This window comes from Lampetra fluviatilis, chromosome 24 (assembly GCF_964198595.1).
Source record: "Lampetra fluviatilis chromosome 24, kcLamFluv1.1, whole genome shotgun sequence".
Classification (NCBI taxonomy): Eukaryota; Metazoa; Chordata; class Hyperoartia; order Petromyzontiformes; family Petromyzontidae; genus Lampetra; species Lampetra fluviatilis.
In genome coordinates this window covers 13,355,700-13,375,422 of record NC_136298.1, presented here as the reverse complement: position 1 = coordinate 13,375,422, position 19,723 = coordinate 13,355,700, and the positions used below count along the sequence as shown (strand labels likewise).

Genomic DNA, 19,723 nt, shown 5'->3' with positions numbered 1-19,723 from the left:
GAGCAGAAAACGAGTCGGCACACCAGGCTGATATCATGCCACGTCCCCGCCACAGCTTTAAAGCGTGCTGGTCCAGTTCACAAACCAGGCCCGTGGGCTCAGCCCAGATTCCCATGGACGTCGGACGTGGCAGAGACGCGCACGGTCACGGTCAACTTCACGGTCAAGCTTTTGTTTAAAAAGAAAATTCGTAAAAAAAGAACAAAATTGTATATGTTTGTTTGGGAGGGCAAACACGAACTCATGTTTGACATCCTGCTTAAGAAAAAGGCGGCCACTTGCCTGTGGCCCAAGTGGGAAGAGCGAGACGAGCAGGTGGCGAGCAGGGAGGAGCCGTGTCACTGCACGGCCTCGGCTCGGCTTGTTCGTGGCCACGGGAACCTCATATCTAGTGACCCTTGCAAAGGGCTGTGTCGCCTAATTATGAACGGATTAATTAACTATAGAATCTTGAAACAGCCACATTTGACAAAACACAAATCCCATTCTCCACATTGTGAGAGCAGTGCGAGATGCATGCAGACACCCAGCAGGCAGCCCCGTGAGCACGCCGCGACACGTGGATGACAAGGACGCCGTTGTTTGGTTCTAAAGTAACGTTGTTGATTTCACTTTGTTGTACAGCTGCATTGCAAACGCTTCTCGGTTCTGTCACGGGTCTAGAGGAGAGCCCTGCACGTGACCTCAGATTGCTGCTGCCGGCTGCCTTCTTGCTTGGCTGTGGTTCCCCGTGCCTCCCACTCGTTCTCGTCTCTCTCTCAGGGGGTAAACGACTTCTGTGCGCGTTATACATTCTACTCTAATAACAGGAGACTCCTGCTATGCCGCGACAAGGCTCGCACGATAAGACAGAGACATCTGTTCACCCCGCCACGTGAAATACAATGTTTATTACATCACCGTATAGACTTTCTGGACCGATATTTCCCAACAAGATTTGATTTAACCCCGGCCTGCTTTTTACCTTTTGTATCTCATGAGCAGTCAGGCTTTAAAAACAAATATCGTATTGCTGCGGTTGAACACAACATTGATGATTGCGCTGAACAGGGCCCCGCCATGGAGATGGCTCCGACAACCCAGGTGACAATTCGTTCCACAACAGCGCATGACGAAGTCTTTATCCATTCTGTTATCAACGGGTAAGTCAATGCAATGAAAAATGTGCACGTCGCCAAATGGCGCTACATATTAAATATTACATATATTACACATCAGCAACAAAACATTTTATGTCACCCAAAAAAAATACCACCCACATTTTTTTTCCTGAAAAATAAAATGTTTGATATGCTTCTAAAGGACTGAACCACTTGTAGATTGTCGGCCGACAGACCGACTGTCGCCTCTTGTATTTATGTCCAACCCACGGTCATGTCCCTTTGCTTGTCCTCCCTTAATACGCACCAGACACCTCACCGCATCTGCCATCGGGTTTCTCAAACTCTACTGCAAACACAATTATTATTATTTAATCATTTGCCTTTCCCTCTTATCATTGTGTAATGTTTATTGGTGTGCACTGCAAAGCCCTTTGAACACTTGCGTTTTTATTGCGAGATACATGTAAATCCTCGCCCGGATTAACAAAATTGCCTTAGAACAGGAAGTGTATTTTGGGCACTGGCCAGAACACTCAACGTATTTATACTTATCTGCTGCTGCTGCTGCAAGGCAGTGCCGAGGACAAACATGGCGCGTGCTTGTGTTTATTTACGGTTGTCAAATGTAGCTCCTTAAGAATTCATTCAACTTTGGTCACAGCCAGACATCGTCGGCGTGGCAACGCTACTGAACGGTGCGCAGCGGCGTGTGATCGGAGTGGGTGGTGGCAATGTCGAGGATACCCACGGGAGATCGTGGCAACATCACCGCCACCTGCATGCAGACCGCTGCAGCATAATCTGGGCAGATGCCACGGCGAGCGGCTTGACGAGAGGACTTACAGATTGCACCAATTACTGGGCGGCCATCATCCTGCCGAGTAGGTCTCACAGTGGTTTAGCGAGGATTGAATTCCACCACTCCGTCTTGATTGGAATACCATGGTGAGAGTGGATCTCCACCCTGGAATCGGGCCGGGATGGCTGGCCCGCACAGACACGGCTTTCTCTCCTCATGGCCACCGGTGGAGGCGACTGCAGGACCTGCACTTGCGTTGGGTCGTCCTGGTCCCATCCAACACACTGCCAATTGATGTAGGCCGTGCGCATGATGCGACCACATCACAAGGCGCCGTACACAACTAGGGGATGTGTCCACAGAGAGGTTGCATAGCGGGGTTTACAGCAGGGAAGTGCAGCTCTACTTCTACAGGCGAGAGAGCGAGAAGTGAAGTGAATGTTATGGTAGCAGCGTGAAGGAAGTCGCTTCACAGATGAGAGCGCCAGCCACAGGCAGAGGAGGGAAGTCGTCGCACTCAACGAGAATTGGAGGACGGTGTCAGCAGTGTGCACGGCCACGATGGAGGCAATTCCAGACAGCAGGAGCAGCAGCAAAGAAAGAGCGGCCTCCCATTGGACAAAGGTTTAACAGAGGGCCTTGATTTCTACAGTGGAGATCACGATACCAGTATTCACATCCCCGGATTTGGAATCTCTCCGTGAGTGCGGGTTTCCTATCCCAAATGCTGTGATTTAAAACCTCCCCTGCTGCTGGGCAGGTCTGTGTAAAGCGATGAGAACCTGGAGCCTTCACCCATTGGACCATGTACCACAAGAAGACATCTGGTTTGAATCTCTATCTGCGCTTTTCATACCTCTAAATGAAAGACTGAATGCTGCAGAAACAAAGCACGTTTGCAAATCCTTGAATTACGCCCAATTTCCGTAGATGCACATAGACGCACGTTTATGAGTCAGTGGAGTAATCCCCACCAGCCACCACACCCATCAGTGCCCCAGGACAATTCCCATCGAAGAGAATAACCTTGTGTATACATTTGTAAAAATCAGAACTTTCTTTTCATAGAAATGCATTTTGTCACCACAGTTTCTAAAAGCACAGTTCGTACAAGACAAGAGTTGTGTGGCGTTTTAAAATCCCTTGCACGAGACTGAATGCGTTACAATGCTCCTCTGTGACAGCGCGGCTGCTCCAAGCCGGAGAAGCGGCTTTTAAAGCCAGCGGTGGCAAGGCCGGTTAAAAATGCAGAAGCATCTTTGAGGCATATTCACTTTAATGCGATAGTAACTTCATCGTCACGCTGAGGGCAGGGATTATTCATCCAGTAATACAGTCCTCTGGCACTGTTTCCACAATCCAACTCGACAAGCCCATGGGGGCATTACACCCGTGAAACCCTTTAAATGATTTTGTTACTTAGTCCTCCAGGTTCCAGAGACGAGCGTGCACTGGGGGGCCGGTATCTACGCATTCACGAGCTCGTCCCGACGGCAAGAAGCACGGTGACGCGCGAGCAGATGCGCGATCTGGGCGACGCTTTTCACGCTGCGGGGGGTGTCGGTTCAGATTCACCGACACGCGTCCATTCTTACGCACGTGTACGGGATGGGTTTACATGACCCCTGCAGCCGCGAGAGGCCGCAACATTCAGCGTAATGTTACCAAGAGAATCGAGTGGTGACAGTGAGTGGGATCGCTGGACCCCTATAGCACCGGCGGCGCCCCGCACGGCCAGCATCTTGGCCTCACCGGCACGGGGCCCTGGGGCCTCCGTGGCCAAATCAGTGCAGCAGGTGGGGACACAGCACGCCCTGTTGCAGTTTGTACCTTCCCATTTATCACAAAACATCTGTAATGTCACGTATCCTGCCGTGTTTTTTTCAGAATTCAAATATTACCACAACGCAGAAAAGTGTGGGTGCCGTCACCCTGTGCATTTATTTTGCCTAAATCTTTCCTTGTGCTTCTCCACTGGAAGACAGGTGACCGAGTTATTTACAGTGATGAGAGCGTGGGGTAGTCTGTGGTTTGTTGTGATGACGAGGGGATGTTGTGTTTAGTCGTGATGGTGAGTGAACATTCTGCTCCGTCTGCTTGGGCAGCGATGGTGGATGTCGTGCGGTGTCTCCTGGGTAGTGGCCTGGGTTTGGCTTCTCCTCTCCTTGTCGTCTCAGTCCAGGCTGCCCTGGTGGTTCGCAAAGATCCCGGCTTCCCAGCGCAGCGCCATCGCACTCTTGCGTGGACTCCTCCTGCCACCGGGAGAGACCTGCACGTACAAAGAGACATCACTCATCACCACCACCACCATCACCACCACGGCTCAATGGCACCTTCGCTCAATGAGAGGTCGATGATTCTTCTCTGGAGCTGGCCTTGCTGCATGAAACTCCCTGTGCCCAGCCTCTGCACTGCTGAGATATTCCCCTCTGAGTCTCCTGTTCCTAAGCTTAACCATTGCCTTTTGTCAAGAAGCGTCTTCAAAAACCACCATTATGACAGCACAGAGCTGTTTGAGCATGGCATAGCGATTGATAATGAAGGATTCATTACCAGACAGCAGTGACGGTGTAACGCAGTGTGGTGCACTCACCTGTGCAGAGTCGGATTTGCTGCCTGGGCTTGGATCTCTGTGTTGAGCCGGATGTTGATTGTCCTGGCCATTGGTTATCACCTTGGACTCTGATAACAACACAAACGCATCGTTAATGGCGCCTTCCCATAGCGGACATCTACACGGTCAAGCCAATGCCTTGCGGCTTCCCCTTCAAACCTCATCTCACTCTACCGCGCATCGACGCTCGCTTCCAGGAGCCCTCTCTAGGTGTCTCATTTATGAGCGATCAGCACAGAGGACGGGCGATTCGCTACCACTTCTGGACTGCTCCTGTCCGCGAAGAAGCGTGGATGCCAGAATGAAACGATGCGTGGATAACAGCATTTTCCATTACGAGGAGGATGAGGGCGGAGGCTGGATGAGGGGAGGTTCACTGTGGATCGTAACTGGGCTTCGAGGTTGAACGTCGCGCGGCTGCGAGGCCGACGCCACGTGGAGAGGCACCCACCGGCCGTGTGCGAGTTGGGAGAGGCCGGAGATGCGGGGACCGCGGGGGTGGCCCCCTCGGTGGCTCGTGGTGCGCGATCCCCGGCGGCCGGTTTGAGGGGCGAGCCTCCCTGCGGCAAGCCTCCCGGTTTGCCGGCCGTGCCGTACACGCCGTGGCGCTGCCGCCGGAGCTCGTCGTCGCGACGGTGCGCCTCCCGGATCTCTCTTTCGACGAGCGACAGCGCGTCGTTTGCCCGGCGCAGGGACGGGCCGAACGGGGAGGGCCCCCCTCCCGGAGGGGACGTGGGTGGCTCCGGGGGCGTGGGCATCGCGGGCTCCTCATCCCAGGCTCCGATCCGAGACTCCAAGATGATCACGTTCCCCGTGTCCCACTCTGCTAAGGGAACCGTAAAATTGTCGATTCATGGGCGATTGTTGGGTTAGGCCATATAATTGTGTTATCCTTCACCACCCAACACGGTGAAACAAATATTGTAGGTACGGCAGCTGCACATCAAGCGATTCCTCACGACACAGAATGGATTTCACCGGAGTGAAGGCACAGGCACATTTAAAAAAAAGTTTCTTCTAAAATGCCCTTGCGAAAGGGGTCGAGAGACAAGTCGCGTGTAAACACGCACGCTTCTCACCGAGGCTGCGGGCGGCGCGGTGCGGAGTGGAGGTGAGCGGGGCGCCCGTGCGGCCGTGTGGCTGCAGGACATTGTGCTCCACGATCACCACGTTCTCTGAGGCCGGCTCCAGGAGAAGCCGCTCCCGGCTCGACTGCCTCACGGGACCTGCAGCCACAAAAACAAATATCCCCTGTTTAGCCTTCACAGACTGCTGTGGAAAGCGCTGTTAGCGAACGGCGCCTACGAAGGCCGCGATGGCGCACGAGTGGGTGGTGTGGCCGGCACAACGACAGAGTGGGGGGCGATCACTACACCCCGCTTGTAATGAGGGTGCGTGCCTGGGCGGCGGCGCATGGAGCAGGCGTACGCGGCGGTCATTTCTGTTGCTCGGTTTGAACCACTGGTGTACATTTCATCTTCCTGTGCTGGGAAGGACGATTCGATCCTTAAGACAACTTTTGTTTAGTTCTCAGAGAGATAAAAACCCATATTTTGTAAGCTCCAAAGGAATGGTGAGTTGACAACCGACACCATTCCAATGGTTAGTCACTGTACGTATGTTTAACTTCTTTCGCACCATACGTAGCCAATCGAGCTAATCGAAGGTCAGATTACTTTTTTTCTCCCCTAACGGACGTAGTGGTGGGTGGTTATGAAAGTTGCGATTTGTACAAAACCGATTTCAAATTCCCCTCCGTGCTGCTCCACGGACGGACACGGGCTGGCTGCAGAACGCACCCGCGCACCACCAGAGGGCGCCGTGTGGCTGTGTCACCACCAGAGGGCGCCGTGTGGCTGTGTCACCACTAGAGGGCGCCGTGTGGCTGTGTCACCACTAGAGGGCGCCGTGTGGCTGTGTCACCACCAGAGGGCGTCGTGAGGCTGTGTCATCACCAGAGGGCGCCGTGTGGCTGTGTCACCACTAGAGGGCGTTGTGTGGCTGTGTCACCACTAGAGGGCGCCGTGTGGCCGGGTCACCACTAGAGGGCGCCGTGTGGCTGTGTCACCACCAGAGGGCGCCGTGTGGCTGTGTCACCACTAGAGGGCGTCGTGTGGCTGTGTCACCACTAGAGGGCGCCGTGTGGCCGGGTCACCACTAGAGGGCGTCGTGTGGCTGTGTCACCACTAGAGGGCGCCGTGTGGCTGTGTCACCACTAGAGGGCGCCGTGTGGCCGGGTCACCACTAGAAGGCGTCGTGTGGCTGTGTCACCACTAGAGGGCGTCGTGTGGCTGTGTCACCACTAGAGGGCGCCGTGTGGCCGGGTCACCACTAGAGGGCGTCGTGTGGCTGTGTCACCACGAGAGGGCGTCGTGTGGCTGTGTCACCACTAGAGGGCGTCGTGTGGCTGTGTCACCACTAGAGGGCGCCGTGTGGCTGTGTCACCACCAGAGGGCGTCGTGAGGCTGTGTCACCACTAGAGGGCGCCGTGTGGCTGTGTCACCACTAGAGGGCGCCGTGTGGCTGTGTCACCACTAGAGGGCGCCGTGTGGCTGTGTCACCACCAGAGGGCGCCGTGTGGCCGGGTCACCACTAGAGGGCGCCAGGGACGCACCGGCTACGCTCCGAGTCAACGCAGTTCACAACTCGCACCGGGCCGGATAGCGATTCACCCCTTCGGTGCGCATCTACGACATTCACGGCACGGCGAAACTTGTCCCATGCGCGTTACCGGTTGTCAGTTAATAGTCCTCCGCTAAAAATCCAACAATAGCTGTTATACGCGTGACAATTCGTTACAATCTTAACATTTGCTTGGATGAGAGCGGTGCCCTCGTGTTACTATCCGCACCTCTGGACGGATTCGTCACTGGGATGCGACTCCACAGAGCCGCCCTTCCCAATATTGGAGCCTTCGCGTGAATAGCAGCAGAGATGTCATAGTCGCGGCAACTTCAGCCTATTGCTCCTGTAAGCTTTAACTAGGCAGCTAAAAGTATTAACTTGTGTGGATAAACAACAACAGATTAGAGGATCTGCTCACACTCCCCACATCGAATCCGATGTCCACTGTCTTACTGGCTGCATCTCTGGCGAGAACGCTAAGGGTTGGTCTGCAAATCTTTCCCTGCTCTTCGTCAAACGAATGGAGTTCATTCCCAGACTCGGAGCATATTTAAAGGTCCAGGGCTATTTAACGCAAGGCTGAGCGAGCATCTATAGATATTTTAAGAACGTAAGCTTTAACACAGGCCTTAGGATTAGTGTTATAATTCGTTGGTACAGATCATCATCATCATCAGCTCTGATCTCTTTGCTGTTGGACGAAGCCTAAACCATCTCTTGTGGTCATGTGATGCAGTGGGTCATCCCGCTCCGCACGCGAGAGCAGGTCTCGTCGCTCCGCGTTCGTGGAGAACGTCCGTTCAGGTGGCTTCCCTCCTTCATTTGCCATCGGTGTGGACCAGTGGCCACCATCCCCCTTCCCGCGACGGGTCCTCCGCTCCGAACGGTGCCTCTGACCTACACAGGTTCCCTACCTACCATCCACGAGTTACTCTCGCTGTCATTACAAGCATGCATTTTGTTCACGCTTTTTTATGCCCTTTCCAGCTTTTACTCGATTCCGTTTGCCAATGTCACGGCAGGTCGTGACGAGTAAACGCGCTCTCATGCAGGGCGCACCGACACCGCGCTGGAGCGGACGGCACCAGGGGTGGCCATTCACGACCGGCCGTGTTTGTGAACGAGTGCGGTGGCGAGAGACCTGGGCTGGGGCTGGGCTGGCGAGCTTTGGGGGTGGTGGGGCTGAGGGGTGGCTCAGGCTGCTCGAAGATCTTCTTCAGCAGGCCGAGCTCCTGCGCGGCGCCACGGTCGTACTGGCCGCGCACGTGGCCGGCCCTCACCAGCACCTCCTCGCGCTGCGTCTCCAGCCGGATGTCTCTCTGTGACACAAGCGAGACCGCCGGTGCGTCACGATACGCGTGCACCAGCAGTGCGCCCGACGGCGGGTCGATCGCACAAATTTGCACCTCAGACTGGCGCACCACCGATAATCAAGGTTGGACATGTGCGGTGCGGAAGACGTTCAACATGCGTACAAACAACTCTGCGTGATGCGAATTTGGGCGTCGGAATAGCATGGACCGACTTGTGAGCTTCAACGATCCTCCACCGCCATACACTGCCCGGCTTGTGTACCACTGTATTTAGTTTGGGGTTGAACTAACAAGCCTGGCTCTGCTGCAGAGATGATGAATATCAAAACTGGTCCAGACATTGCGAATGTTGAGTTTGTTTATGCACTCGTGGAAGGCTGTGTGGCTGACGGAATGTGTACAAAATACCTTCACATCTTATTTGGGAAGGAAATATGGAAAGGAGGCAAATTCTCTGATCAGTTATTGTATTTTGTTTGCATTCACTGAAGCTGTGGTGTCTCTTAGTCTCGTTTTACAACCAGAGTGCATTTGCATAATTCCCCCTTCACGCGTTGGTTCCCATTGTGGTTGTGCTCTCGAATGTCGAGGGGTCGAATGTCGGCGCAAGGGGTGACCGTGTGTCAGCACAACCTTGAGCCGTGTTTACGCCTAATCCCTTCACATCTCACACACGCAACAATTCCTGCCCACATCCTCAACACACAGAGCCTAGACATGTCCCACTCGGGAACTTCTTGAGACATTTTACGTGGTCTTCAGGGCCACCTGCCTCTGACCAACTCACCCGGAATGCACCCGATCCCATCAGATCTCGGGATGAGTGAATTATCATCCACAAACAGTCCAGCCTCAACAGCTTCCTCGTCCCCTCCTCCATCACCGTGCCCATCACTCCAAATGCGTTGAGCAGCACCGACACTGTATTGTCCAGCACTCCTCTCTCCCTGTCCATGCAACCTAAACTATAGATCGCAAAGCAAACCACTGCAGGCTGTGCTCCTTCAACGGCGGAGGAACAGCAAAACTACACAACGTCTCTCCCGAAGCCCTCTCGTGGCCAGCAGACCTCGACTTGGCACTCAGCTCCTGAACACGTTGCTATGCCATCGTGCGCAAAAATAAAAGAGAACCTCCTCACTTCACCTTAGCAGAGTAAATGTCCTCGTTCCCCCATGACCTACTGAAACCCACGTTTCGCCCTTCCTGTGAAGCCACAGCGTCTCAAGATGCTGTGGCATCCAGACGCCGAGATGCAGTGGCATTGATGCCGCCACCATCGAGACCGTGGCATCGAGACGCAGGCATTGAGACGCCGTCCGATTTCATCGTTGGGAGTTCTCATTGAGTGCTCCGCAGCCTCAGGCGTAACGGCGTTGTCGCGTCCACAATACCGCGTTGGCACTTCCAATCGTCTGGTCAAATCCCCGCAGATCTACCCCAAGTCGTCATTGTGGATTGGTTGGCCTCGCAGATTACAGGATTGAGGTAATCCGCTTTGGTGTAATTGGTGTTCTATGGAACAGCAGGTAGTTTTTTCAGAGATGGGCATTATATTATTAGCCACGCCTGCACAGTCACAGTTGAAAAACAGGTCGCTCTAGGACATTGTATCTAGTTTAAGAACATTTAGATATAATCTAACTCGTAAGTTTGGTTGTGAAAATTGTTCTGCAACTTACCAGTGGCTGACAGAATAACAATTGTCGTTGGACGCTTGTACGCCCGACCACTGCAAAGGTTTGGCTGTGTTGGATGGTGGAGGGCCTTATGAAACATATTGGGCCAGATTATTACGAGGCCGAAACCAAAAATCAATTCCCAATCGTAATATTCCCCACGAAAAACCTACGCGTTACGTTAATGCTGCGAAGAAGTATACAAAAGAGGCGTACATACATACATCTGCTGCTCCGCCAAACGAAACCTCCCATGGCTCGGGTAGGGAGCGGCGAGCGGGTGCGGCGAGCGCGGCAGCGCGAGGCGGGAGGACAACGCCGGCAGCGTCTTGATCTCCACCAGCTCGGCGCGGCTGCCGGGGCCGCACGCGACGCCCGCCATCCCGCGCCGGCGCCGCAGGCTCTCCTCCCGCCGCAGCGACTGCCGGATCTCGCGCTCGATGGGCGTCTCGGGGGGTGTCTCGGGGGGCGTGCCGTCCGTCCGCGGCCCGCGGGGACTCCGCGGGGAGCCGGGAGACGCGGCGCTGTCGCCCGTGCTGGCGCCGCCACCGTCCGGCCCCAGGTCTAGCGAGCCTCCGTCCGCCAGCGTCGCGTCGTCCGGCGAATCCGGGAACCGGTAACCCGAGTCTCCGTCGTCGTCGTCGTCCCCGTCGTCGCTGCGAGAGAGCGAGGACTTCCCGTCGCGCCCAGGCGAGCCACTCGGCGCGTTCCAACCGGGAGGCGGCCCACCGCCGCCGCCGGCGTCGTCGCGATCTCCGGCCATGCACCTGGGGGAGAGGAGAGCCGCCGCCCGGCGCTCCGTCGGGCCCACCTGGCGCTCCGCGAGCAGCCACTGGCGCCGCGTGGCGGCGAAGGCGAGGCCGGCGCTCTCTCCGCCCGCGTCGTGGCCCTCACCCGGCAGCCCGTTGGGCGTGGCGGTCGGCTCGGGGTCCCGTGGCCTGGCGGCGCTCGCCGCGCTCCCGTAGCGCAGCATCAGGAGCTGCTCCGCCGCCGCCTCGGGCTGCTCGCTGCTGGAATCGGCGGCTTCTATCTCGACCGCATGCAACTTTGTTGCTTGTAAATGTTCGATCTCCTGCTCTTCAAACGTGCTCAACACTCGCTTCTGCTTTTCCTGCTTCAGAAGCACGTCATCTTTGGGAATCTTGATATGAAGGTTGATTTTCTAAAAAAAAAAACTCAAGTTACAGCATCATCGAAGCGCATGGTGATGGCACAGACAGACTCCGTCACTCACCCTGGCAGGCTCACGTGCATGTTTGGCCACTGGGATGTTTTCTTTAACGAAGATAGAGCAGACAATACATCTCCTTCCCATATCTGTCCCTCCACATAAGAAATAAAGTATAGTTTACACATGCCATCAGCCACACGGCTTTCTGGGAATGCATAAAATCTGCAGCATTGGTTCAGTAGAAGGCCATGCAGACGATGGGATTTGTCCTAAAATACTTTTATTTTACATGTGAGGAGAGGGGTATGTTAAACAGACATATTTCTGCTCGTGCTCTGCTGCAGTGTGTGAAGTAGGTTCCTGTGGATGGAGTTACGTGGTGTCGTCTGTGCACATTGTGCAGTGCTGGGCGGTATGCCGTCCGACCTGCTCGTTGCAGAGCCTCTGTGATCCCTCACACGCGGGCGTCATTGTCTACCCTTGAACAAAGAGATGAGCAGTGGTGGAGTGGTCAGCGCACCGAGCTACGAACCTGGCGACCAGAATTGATTCCCAGCCAGGGAAAACATCGGTGGCGAGCGCCATCGGAACCGGTTCTGAGAATCCCCTTCACCAACCAACACTAACCAGTGTGGTGAAGTATGATCAAACATCCCCAAGATCAACACGGATGTACAAAGGGACGTGACGATTATTTTGTGCACGGGCCACGCGAGAGGTGGGTTGAGCACGGTTGGGGAGCTGTGCGCGACAGCGCTGCACGTGCTGTTCGTGCATTTTAAAAGGTGGCCTTCAAATACAAACACTGAACATCCTTCACATTGGGTATGCAGGGATCCGCTCCCAAGTAACTCAATGATCGAGATTAGGGGTCGTGATTAGTTTAAAACAATGACTGTTTAATATAATTGTCCTCGTGTGTACAGCCCCGCTCTGTTAGCGCGAGCAGCGCACGCGCATACTTTGTGTCGCGTGAACATCATCGATTCTCGTACACATGGTCTGATGCATGCAACGCGAGCGTCATAGTTTCCTATAATCGACGAATCGTTACTTGTCCACCGTACCACACGCTGACAATAAATGAAATCCCATTTCACTCATTCACACACGACATGTTGCTGTTCCATAATTTTAGTTCGAAGGCAAAATAATAACCAAGTAGCTGTTGCTCTCTTTTCACCAACTACCGAGCGAGAGCTTCCGGTCGGCTCCACGTCGGGACACTGCAGTGCTGGATCAGTGCTGGATCGGTGCTGGATCGGTGCTGGATCGGTGCTGGATCGGTGCTGGATCGGTGCTGGATCAGTGCTGGATCAGTGCTGGATCAGCCACAGGCCAGGGGCGAGCGCCCGTAAAGCCTGCGACCTCCTCACTGCAGCATCTCCACCATCGACCAGCAACTCGCTGCGAATGCCCCGCGAGGGTAGTTGCATGTCAGAAGCTAAGCAGGCTGTAGCCTGGCCGGGTGGTATGATCAGTGGTCGCCAGTGCTTGTCGGCTGTTTGACGCACGGGGCTGAGATGGGACCCGGAGGTGGCCGGGATGGGCGTTGTCCCTCGCACGCGTGGATTCGTTCAGGGAGCTCTGGTTTCCTCTCATATGAAGCCAAACACTCACTTATGAGATTGGCCAAACATCTCAAAGCAGGACCTACCTAAGCAGTCGCGAGCCTCAATGAGGTTTTCTTGGGTAAATAATTGGCACTATTTGACGACTACCGATCATTATCTATGCGGAATGGCAATGCGACGCTTGTGGTGCCCCTAATTCCGAGCTCGCCGCTGTTCAGAGCCAGCACAATCCTGGCCCTGTGTGGCGAGGAGAAGCCTGCTCAAACCACCCACTGCCACCCCACCGATCTGGCAGCTGAATAATATCCTTATCGCAGCATTCCATTTTTGCACTCTGCACCTCTGGTATGACAACATATACAATGTTCACGAGATGTCACAATTTTTATGCATGTGCCCAAGGCTGTGTTTAAAGCTGCTGTTTATGAGATGTAGTGCACAGCAATTAAAAACTAACTCGTTACAATATTTTTTGTTCTCCTTTTCAAAGTTACTATATATTCAAATTGGACGTATGGACTGGTTCAGATAGTAGAATTGTGCTTTTGCTGTCTTGTGAAGGGATGAAACATTTTCATTTGCAACCCTCGCAGCCAGCAGCTGCACCACCCTTCGTCAGAACGGCTCAAGAAGACGAGGTGACGGGACGACATCTGAAGTCACCGACTCAACATGCTGTATCCACACGAGGCTGCACCTTCCCAAACCCCTGCGCAGAGTGCACGGAAAGTAGATTAAAACAACAATTGTATTTCCCGGTTCTGGAATAAGTCAAGCTAAGTGAACAAAAATAAATCAACGATCTTCTTGTTATTCATGTTGGTGTGGCCGCGCTGAGCCCAGCAACTCGCCGCTTTGGCCTTTGAGCCGCAGCCACCTGCAGTTGCCAGGGCGTGTTTATGGAGAAAAGATCCAACTAATCTAGTGGCGGCTGCTGCTGCTGCTGCTCCGCATGCGGTAAATGTGCAGAAGTAAATGCGAGTAGCTTCCAGTCGCGAAACTTAAACCGGCAGCGCACGGGGAGAGGCGAGCTCCGCCATGCAAGCGAGTGCGGGGCAGGTAACTCACACCTCAACCGGCCCACGGCTCAGGGGTTCCCGGAGTGAGAACCAGGGAAGGATTACAGAAGAAACCAGTTCATCGGGTGGAGGGAGATTATCACTTTACATCGCTCCAGTTACAACGCCGGTCGCCGCTCACGACGCAAGGCGCACAGTGCATGGGGCACACACGACATCCTGGAGCGGACGATCCTGGACTTTTCGGCTCGCCTGGTTCGTACTTGGATGGGTGAGCGCCAGGGTGAGCGCCAGGCGTTGGCGGCGGTGGTGCCGGGTGTCTCCCACTCGTGTGGAGCGACGCGCGCGCTGGGCTTTCTCCGGTATCCTCCTCCTCCCACACGGTCGCCAAACTCTCGTGAGAGGAATTGGCCAAACTTCCAAATGCAGGACCCTCCCGAAAAGAGTCGTTTGACTCCGTGAGCTCTCCCGGGTTAACGATTGCCACGATTATTCTTTATGCCACTCAAATCACAACAGCGAGAAGACACGGAGATCACCTCCTACGTCACACGGGGATGCCGTAAAATGTGTCGTGTTCTCAGTAGTTTACAATGCTGAAGCTATCTCTTGGAACATTATTGTTTTTCCACCACGACACGATAAAACATTACACTCTGCTGTGCAAACTGCAAAGTGTAGCGTTATCAGATGATCAGCAATGCAGCGAGCAGAGTTGCGAGCTCAGACTGGGTGGAGTGCAAACTCAGCACATCACTGGTCCGGGATTGAACAATGAGGCCACGCTCGTGGTAATTCAACAGTGGTTGGATAGACCGGCTTCTACACATCACGGCTACGATGGCCGGAGGTCAAAAATAACAACACGAGTGGCAGCCAAGGAATGGGACGTGTCCAAGAGCACGTCCACTCAAAGAGATGGAGCGATGAAATCAGCTCGTGTGCAGGTGGCTGGTACACTTCTGCGTCGCAACATCGTGGGAGATGGCGGTGGCCTTCATCCGCCAGCAGTGGCTGCTGCTGCTGCCGCGAGTGGTGAAATGGATGACGTCGTGGAGGCAGCGTGGGAGGCCGCGGGTCCCTGGGCCACGCGGCTTCACGCACGAGCAGCGTCCCCATGGCTCACAATGCCCCCCCCCCCTCCTCACCTGATCGCCCGCGGCGAAACCAAATAAGTGCAGGGCTGCCCCCGACAGCGAGAGCGGTTATGAGCCACACACCCCACTCACTCACCACTCACTCACCACTCACTCCACACACCCCACTCACTCACCACTCACTCACCACTCACTCACTCCACACACCCCACTCACTCACCACTCACTCACTCACCACTCACTCACTCCACACACCCCACTCACTCACCACTCACTCACCACTCACTCCACACACCCCACTCACTCACCACTCACTCCACACACCCCACTCACTCACCACTCACTCCACTCACTCACTCCACACACCCCACTCGCTCACCACTCACTCACTCCACACACCCCACTCACTCACCACTCACTCCACACACCCCACTCACTCACCACTCACTCACCACTCACTCCACACACCCACCACTCACTCCACACACCCCACTCACTCACCACTCACTCCACACTCACCACTCACTCACCACTCACTCCACACACCCCACTCACTCACCACTCACTCCACACCCCCCACTCACTCACCACTCACTCCACACACCCCACTCACTCACCACTCACTCCACACTCACCACTCACTCACCACTCACTCCACACACCCCACTCACTCACCACTCACTCCACACACCCCACTCACTCACCACTAACTCACTCACTCACCACTCACTCACCACTCACTCACCACTCACTCACTCACTCACCACTCACTCACTCACCACTCACTCACCACTCACTCCACACACCCCACTCACTCACCACTCACTCACCACTCACTCACTCCACACACCCCACTCACTCACCACTCACTCACTCACCACTCACTCACTCCACACACCCCACTCACTCACCACTCACTCACCACTCACTCCACACACCCCACTCACTCACCACTCACTCCACTCACTCACTCCACACACCCCACTCGCTCACCACTCACTCACCACTCACTCCACACACCCCACTCACTCACCACTCACTCACCACTCACTCCACACACCCACCACTCACTCCACACACCCCACTCACTCACCACTCACTCCACACTCACCACTCACTCACCACTCACTCCACACACCCCACTCACTCACCACTCACTCCACACCCCCCACTCACTCACCACTCACTCCACACTCACCACTCACTCCACACACCCCTACTCACTCACCACTCACTCCACACACCCCACTCACTCCACACACCCCACTCACTCAACACACCCCACTCACTCCACACACCCCACTCACTCCACACACCCCACTCACTCACTCCACACACCCCACTCACTCACCACTCACTCACTCACTCACCACTCACTCCACACACCCCTACTCACTCACCACTCACTCACCACTCACTCCACTCACTCACCACTCACTCACTCCACACACCCCACTCACTCACCACTCACTCACTCACTCACCACTCACTCACCACTCACTCACTCCACACCCCACTCACTCACCACTCACTCACCACTCACTCCACTCACTCACCACTAACTCCACACACCCCTACTCACTCACCACTCACTCCACACACCCCACTCACTCCACACACCCCACTCACTCCACACACCCCACTCACTCCACACACCCCACACACCCCACTCACTCCACACACCCCACTCACTCACCACTCACTCCACTCACCCCACTCACTCACCACTCACTCCGCACCCCCCACTCACTCCACACTTACCACTCACTCCACACACCCCACTCACTCCACAACCCCTACTCACTCACCACTCACTCCACACACCCCACTCACTCCACACACCCCACACACCCCACTCACTCCACACACCCCACTCACTCACCACTCACTCCACACACCCCACTCACTCACCACTCACTCCACACACCCCACTCACTCACCACTCACTCCGCACCCCCCACTCACTCCACACTTACCACTCACTCCACACACCCCACTCACTCCACAACCCCTACTCACTCACCACTCACTCCACACACCCCGCACTCACTCTACACACCCCACTCACTCCACATACCCCACTCACTCACTCACCACTCACCCCACTCACCCACCACTCACTCCACACACCCCACTCACTCCATATACTCACCACTCACGCCACACTCATGTTACCGCACTCACCACTCCACGCCCACTCACTGGCCCTGCATGCGGATCGCAGCCCCGCAGGTTGTGAAACACGCCGAGTGTGTGCGTGCAACTGCGTTGGCAAGTTGAGAGCGGTGGTGACCGCACTGCGCTACCAACCCGGCGACCCGGGTTCAATACCCACCGACGACCGGAAACAGTGGAGAATATCGAAACCTGTCCTCGGTCTCCCCAAAGTCAACTCAGCCTTAAACATTAACAGCTGATATGGTGAGTAATCATCAGCACTGGGGAGAGACAAAGGCGGCTCGGCGTGGCCATGCGCTCCCCCCCCCCACCCCCTCGTGTGCAGGGCTGACCTTCAAAAGTGCTCCTAAACAGCACTTGTCCCAACAGTCTGTAAACGGATTTTCGGGGGAGCTTCGTCTTTGTTGGCAACTTACTCTGCCGCTGTAGTGTTGTGAGCTCGGCGGAGTTACTCAGAAGTACAACAGAATCACAGCGAACATGAACTCTGTAGCTACAGCGACGACTGCCAACTGTTAAAAACTAAACTATGTTTTTAATTTGACCAGGTAAGGACCACGAGCTATTTAGGTATTTTTTTCAAATGATAGCTTTAACGAAGTGGCTTATCATGTGTACATTTACAGCAGCCAAATACTGTAATCAAATGTGATGGAAAAACCTGAGGCCAAACTAAAAATCCACGCGACCACGGGGAGAGATATGAAAACTCAAAATATACAGGCGTCAGGGTCGGGATCAAACGCACGGTGGTCTCCTGTACATCAGGCGATGTAGTTAACATCTCGCCACCTTAGCACCCCTAACTCTTCCGTTCTCTACCTTGTCACCCTGTCCGATCTTATAAGAATACATTACAGTTCTGCTACATTGGGATGTTTGGCCAAAATCAATTACCTTTATTTTTAGCTCTGGGAATAAACTATAGCACCTGGAGAAAATCCATGCAGAACAGAGGGAGAACATACAAACTCACTCTGTACAACAGAGGAGAACATACAAACGCCTTGACACACTTTTGGGGCAAGTGCTGTTAGCGAGCACCTATTGAAGGCCGCCACAGCACTCGAGGGGTTTGGTGGCCAGCACCGCGCACGGCCGCATTTGTCCCCGAGTCACCACGTTTACACACAGCACCGGGTACTAAGTTAAGTCTGAGTCGACCTACGGGAGGCCCAGGACCGGTTCAGATATTGGTCAATGATGTTGATCGTGAGCGGAAGTTCAAACTACGCTAACCAGAGCACCACCGCTCCCCACACCTATGAATATGCCACATTCGGTTTAATTGAATAGGGAATAACAACAACAAAAACAACCGCTCGTCCATGCCAGGTGCACTGACGCCACGTTACGTGTCGAATGCCCGCTGGCAGGTCAGGGGACAGACCCAGGCGCCACAGGTTGACCGAGATGAATGGCAGACGCCCCAACTGAGCTCCCCACAGTTAGCGGCGAGCGCCGCTCCTGCGCCCTCCGCTAGTGCCGGAGGGCGACTGCCTTCAACTCACAAGCAGCGTGCTTCACGAACCTCCTCACACAGGCCGATGTTGACGCTGCTGGCACCGGTCATGGGCAAGTCCATCGAGCTCCACATCCTTCTGTACCACGCGAGCCCACCACCGCTTCCCCAGCCCGTGCGGTGCAGGGAAGGCAGAACTCTCTCACACGCGCGCAGCCATCGCCACTTCACATGAATCAGGGCACGATGGCGAACCCGCTTGCTCGTGACTGTACCCGCGACCGCGCAGGGCGGGCTTATTGTTCTCCGCGTGAGTACGGATTGTTACAGCAACTCTTGCCAACCATCACCGCATCGTCATCGTAGAAGTATAAATAAGTATTACAGTACAGCATTGGGATATACACTCTAAAACAGCAACCGTTTTTCATCAATAAAACTCAGCACTCCGATTAAGCAGGTGAGCTACTTTGTTTAACCAGGTGAGCTCCGAATGATCTCTCATCTGGTTAAACACTAACTAAAACTAAAAACTAAACTCAAACTAAAACTTAATGCTCGCAATAATTCCACTTGTTGGCCACAAGAAACCACAGCTGAAGGCGACACCAAGTGATTAACCAACAGCAGCAACGCCACCTGACGAGCCACCACAAGAGCTCCCCACAAAGCGCGGCGGCTGTGACACCTCGCAACTCGGGTGGGTGAAGAAGCCCCGCGCGGCACACGCGGGAGACACCTGCAGCTGGGACGGCGGGGTCCGTCCGTACCTCGGGTGAAGCCTGCGGCGGGTGCAGTGCCCGGCTCCCGTGCCTCTCAGCATCAGCGTGGCTCTGGCTCTGTGACTCAGCCGCGCGGCGCGTGCGGAGTCGCCCCTCCTCCTGCTGCTGCTGCTGCTCCCTCACGTCGCTGTGGCGGCCAATGGAGCGTGGCGAGCAGCAGCAGCAGCAGCAGCGCCACTCCCCGTGCGAGACGGCGCTGTCGCCGCCCACTCCGATTCAACACTCGGAGCGATTTCCTGCTCACCTCCCATTTACTGCACCTGCAGAGCCAGTGATGGGAAATTCCACATGCATGTGGCGGGGACGA

At 54.9% G+C, this 19,723-nt stretch overlaps 1 protein-coding gene across 2 annotated transcripts; it reads right to left on the bottom strand.

The window, feature by feature from the left end:
• Nucleotides 1–871: 871 nt before the first annotated feature.
• LOC144941203 (uncharacterized) lies at nt 872–19,529 on the bottom strand. Of its 2 annotated transcripts, none has more exons than XM_078867801.1 (7): nt 19,374–19,529; nt 10,354–11,295; nt 8,283–8,460; nt 5,596–5,742; nt 4,968–5,342; nt 4,496–4,584; nt 872–4,171 (listed from the first exon to the last, which is right to left on the bottom strand). In XM_078867801.1, the coding sequence occupies exons 1-7, from the start codon at nt 19,455–19,457 to the stop codon at nt 4,076–4,078; spliced, it is 1,911 nt and encodes a 636-aa protein (XP_078723927.1). In that variant the 5' UTR covers nt 19,458–19,529; the 3' UTR covers nt 872–4,075. The 2 variants fall into 2 exon arrangements, with proteins under 2 accessions (XP_078723927.1, XP_078723928.1); XM_078867802.1 differs by having other exon boundaries at nt 4,968–5,339.
• Nucleotides 19,530–19,723: the final 194 nt, after the last annotated feature.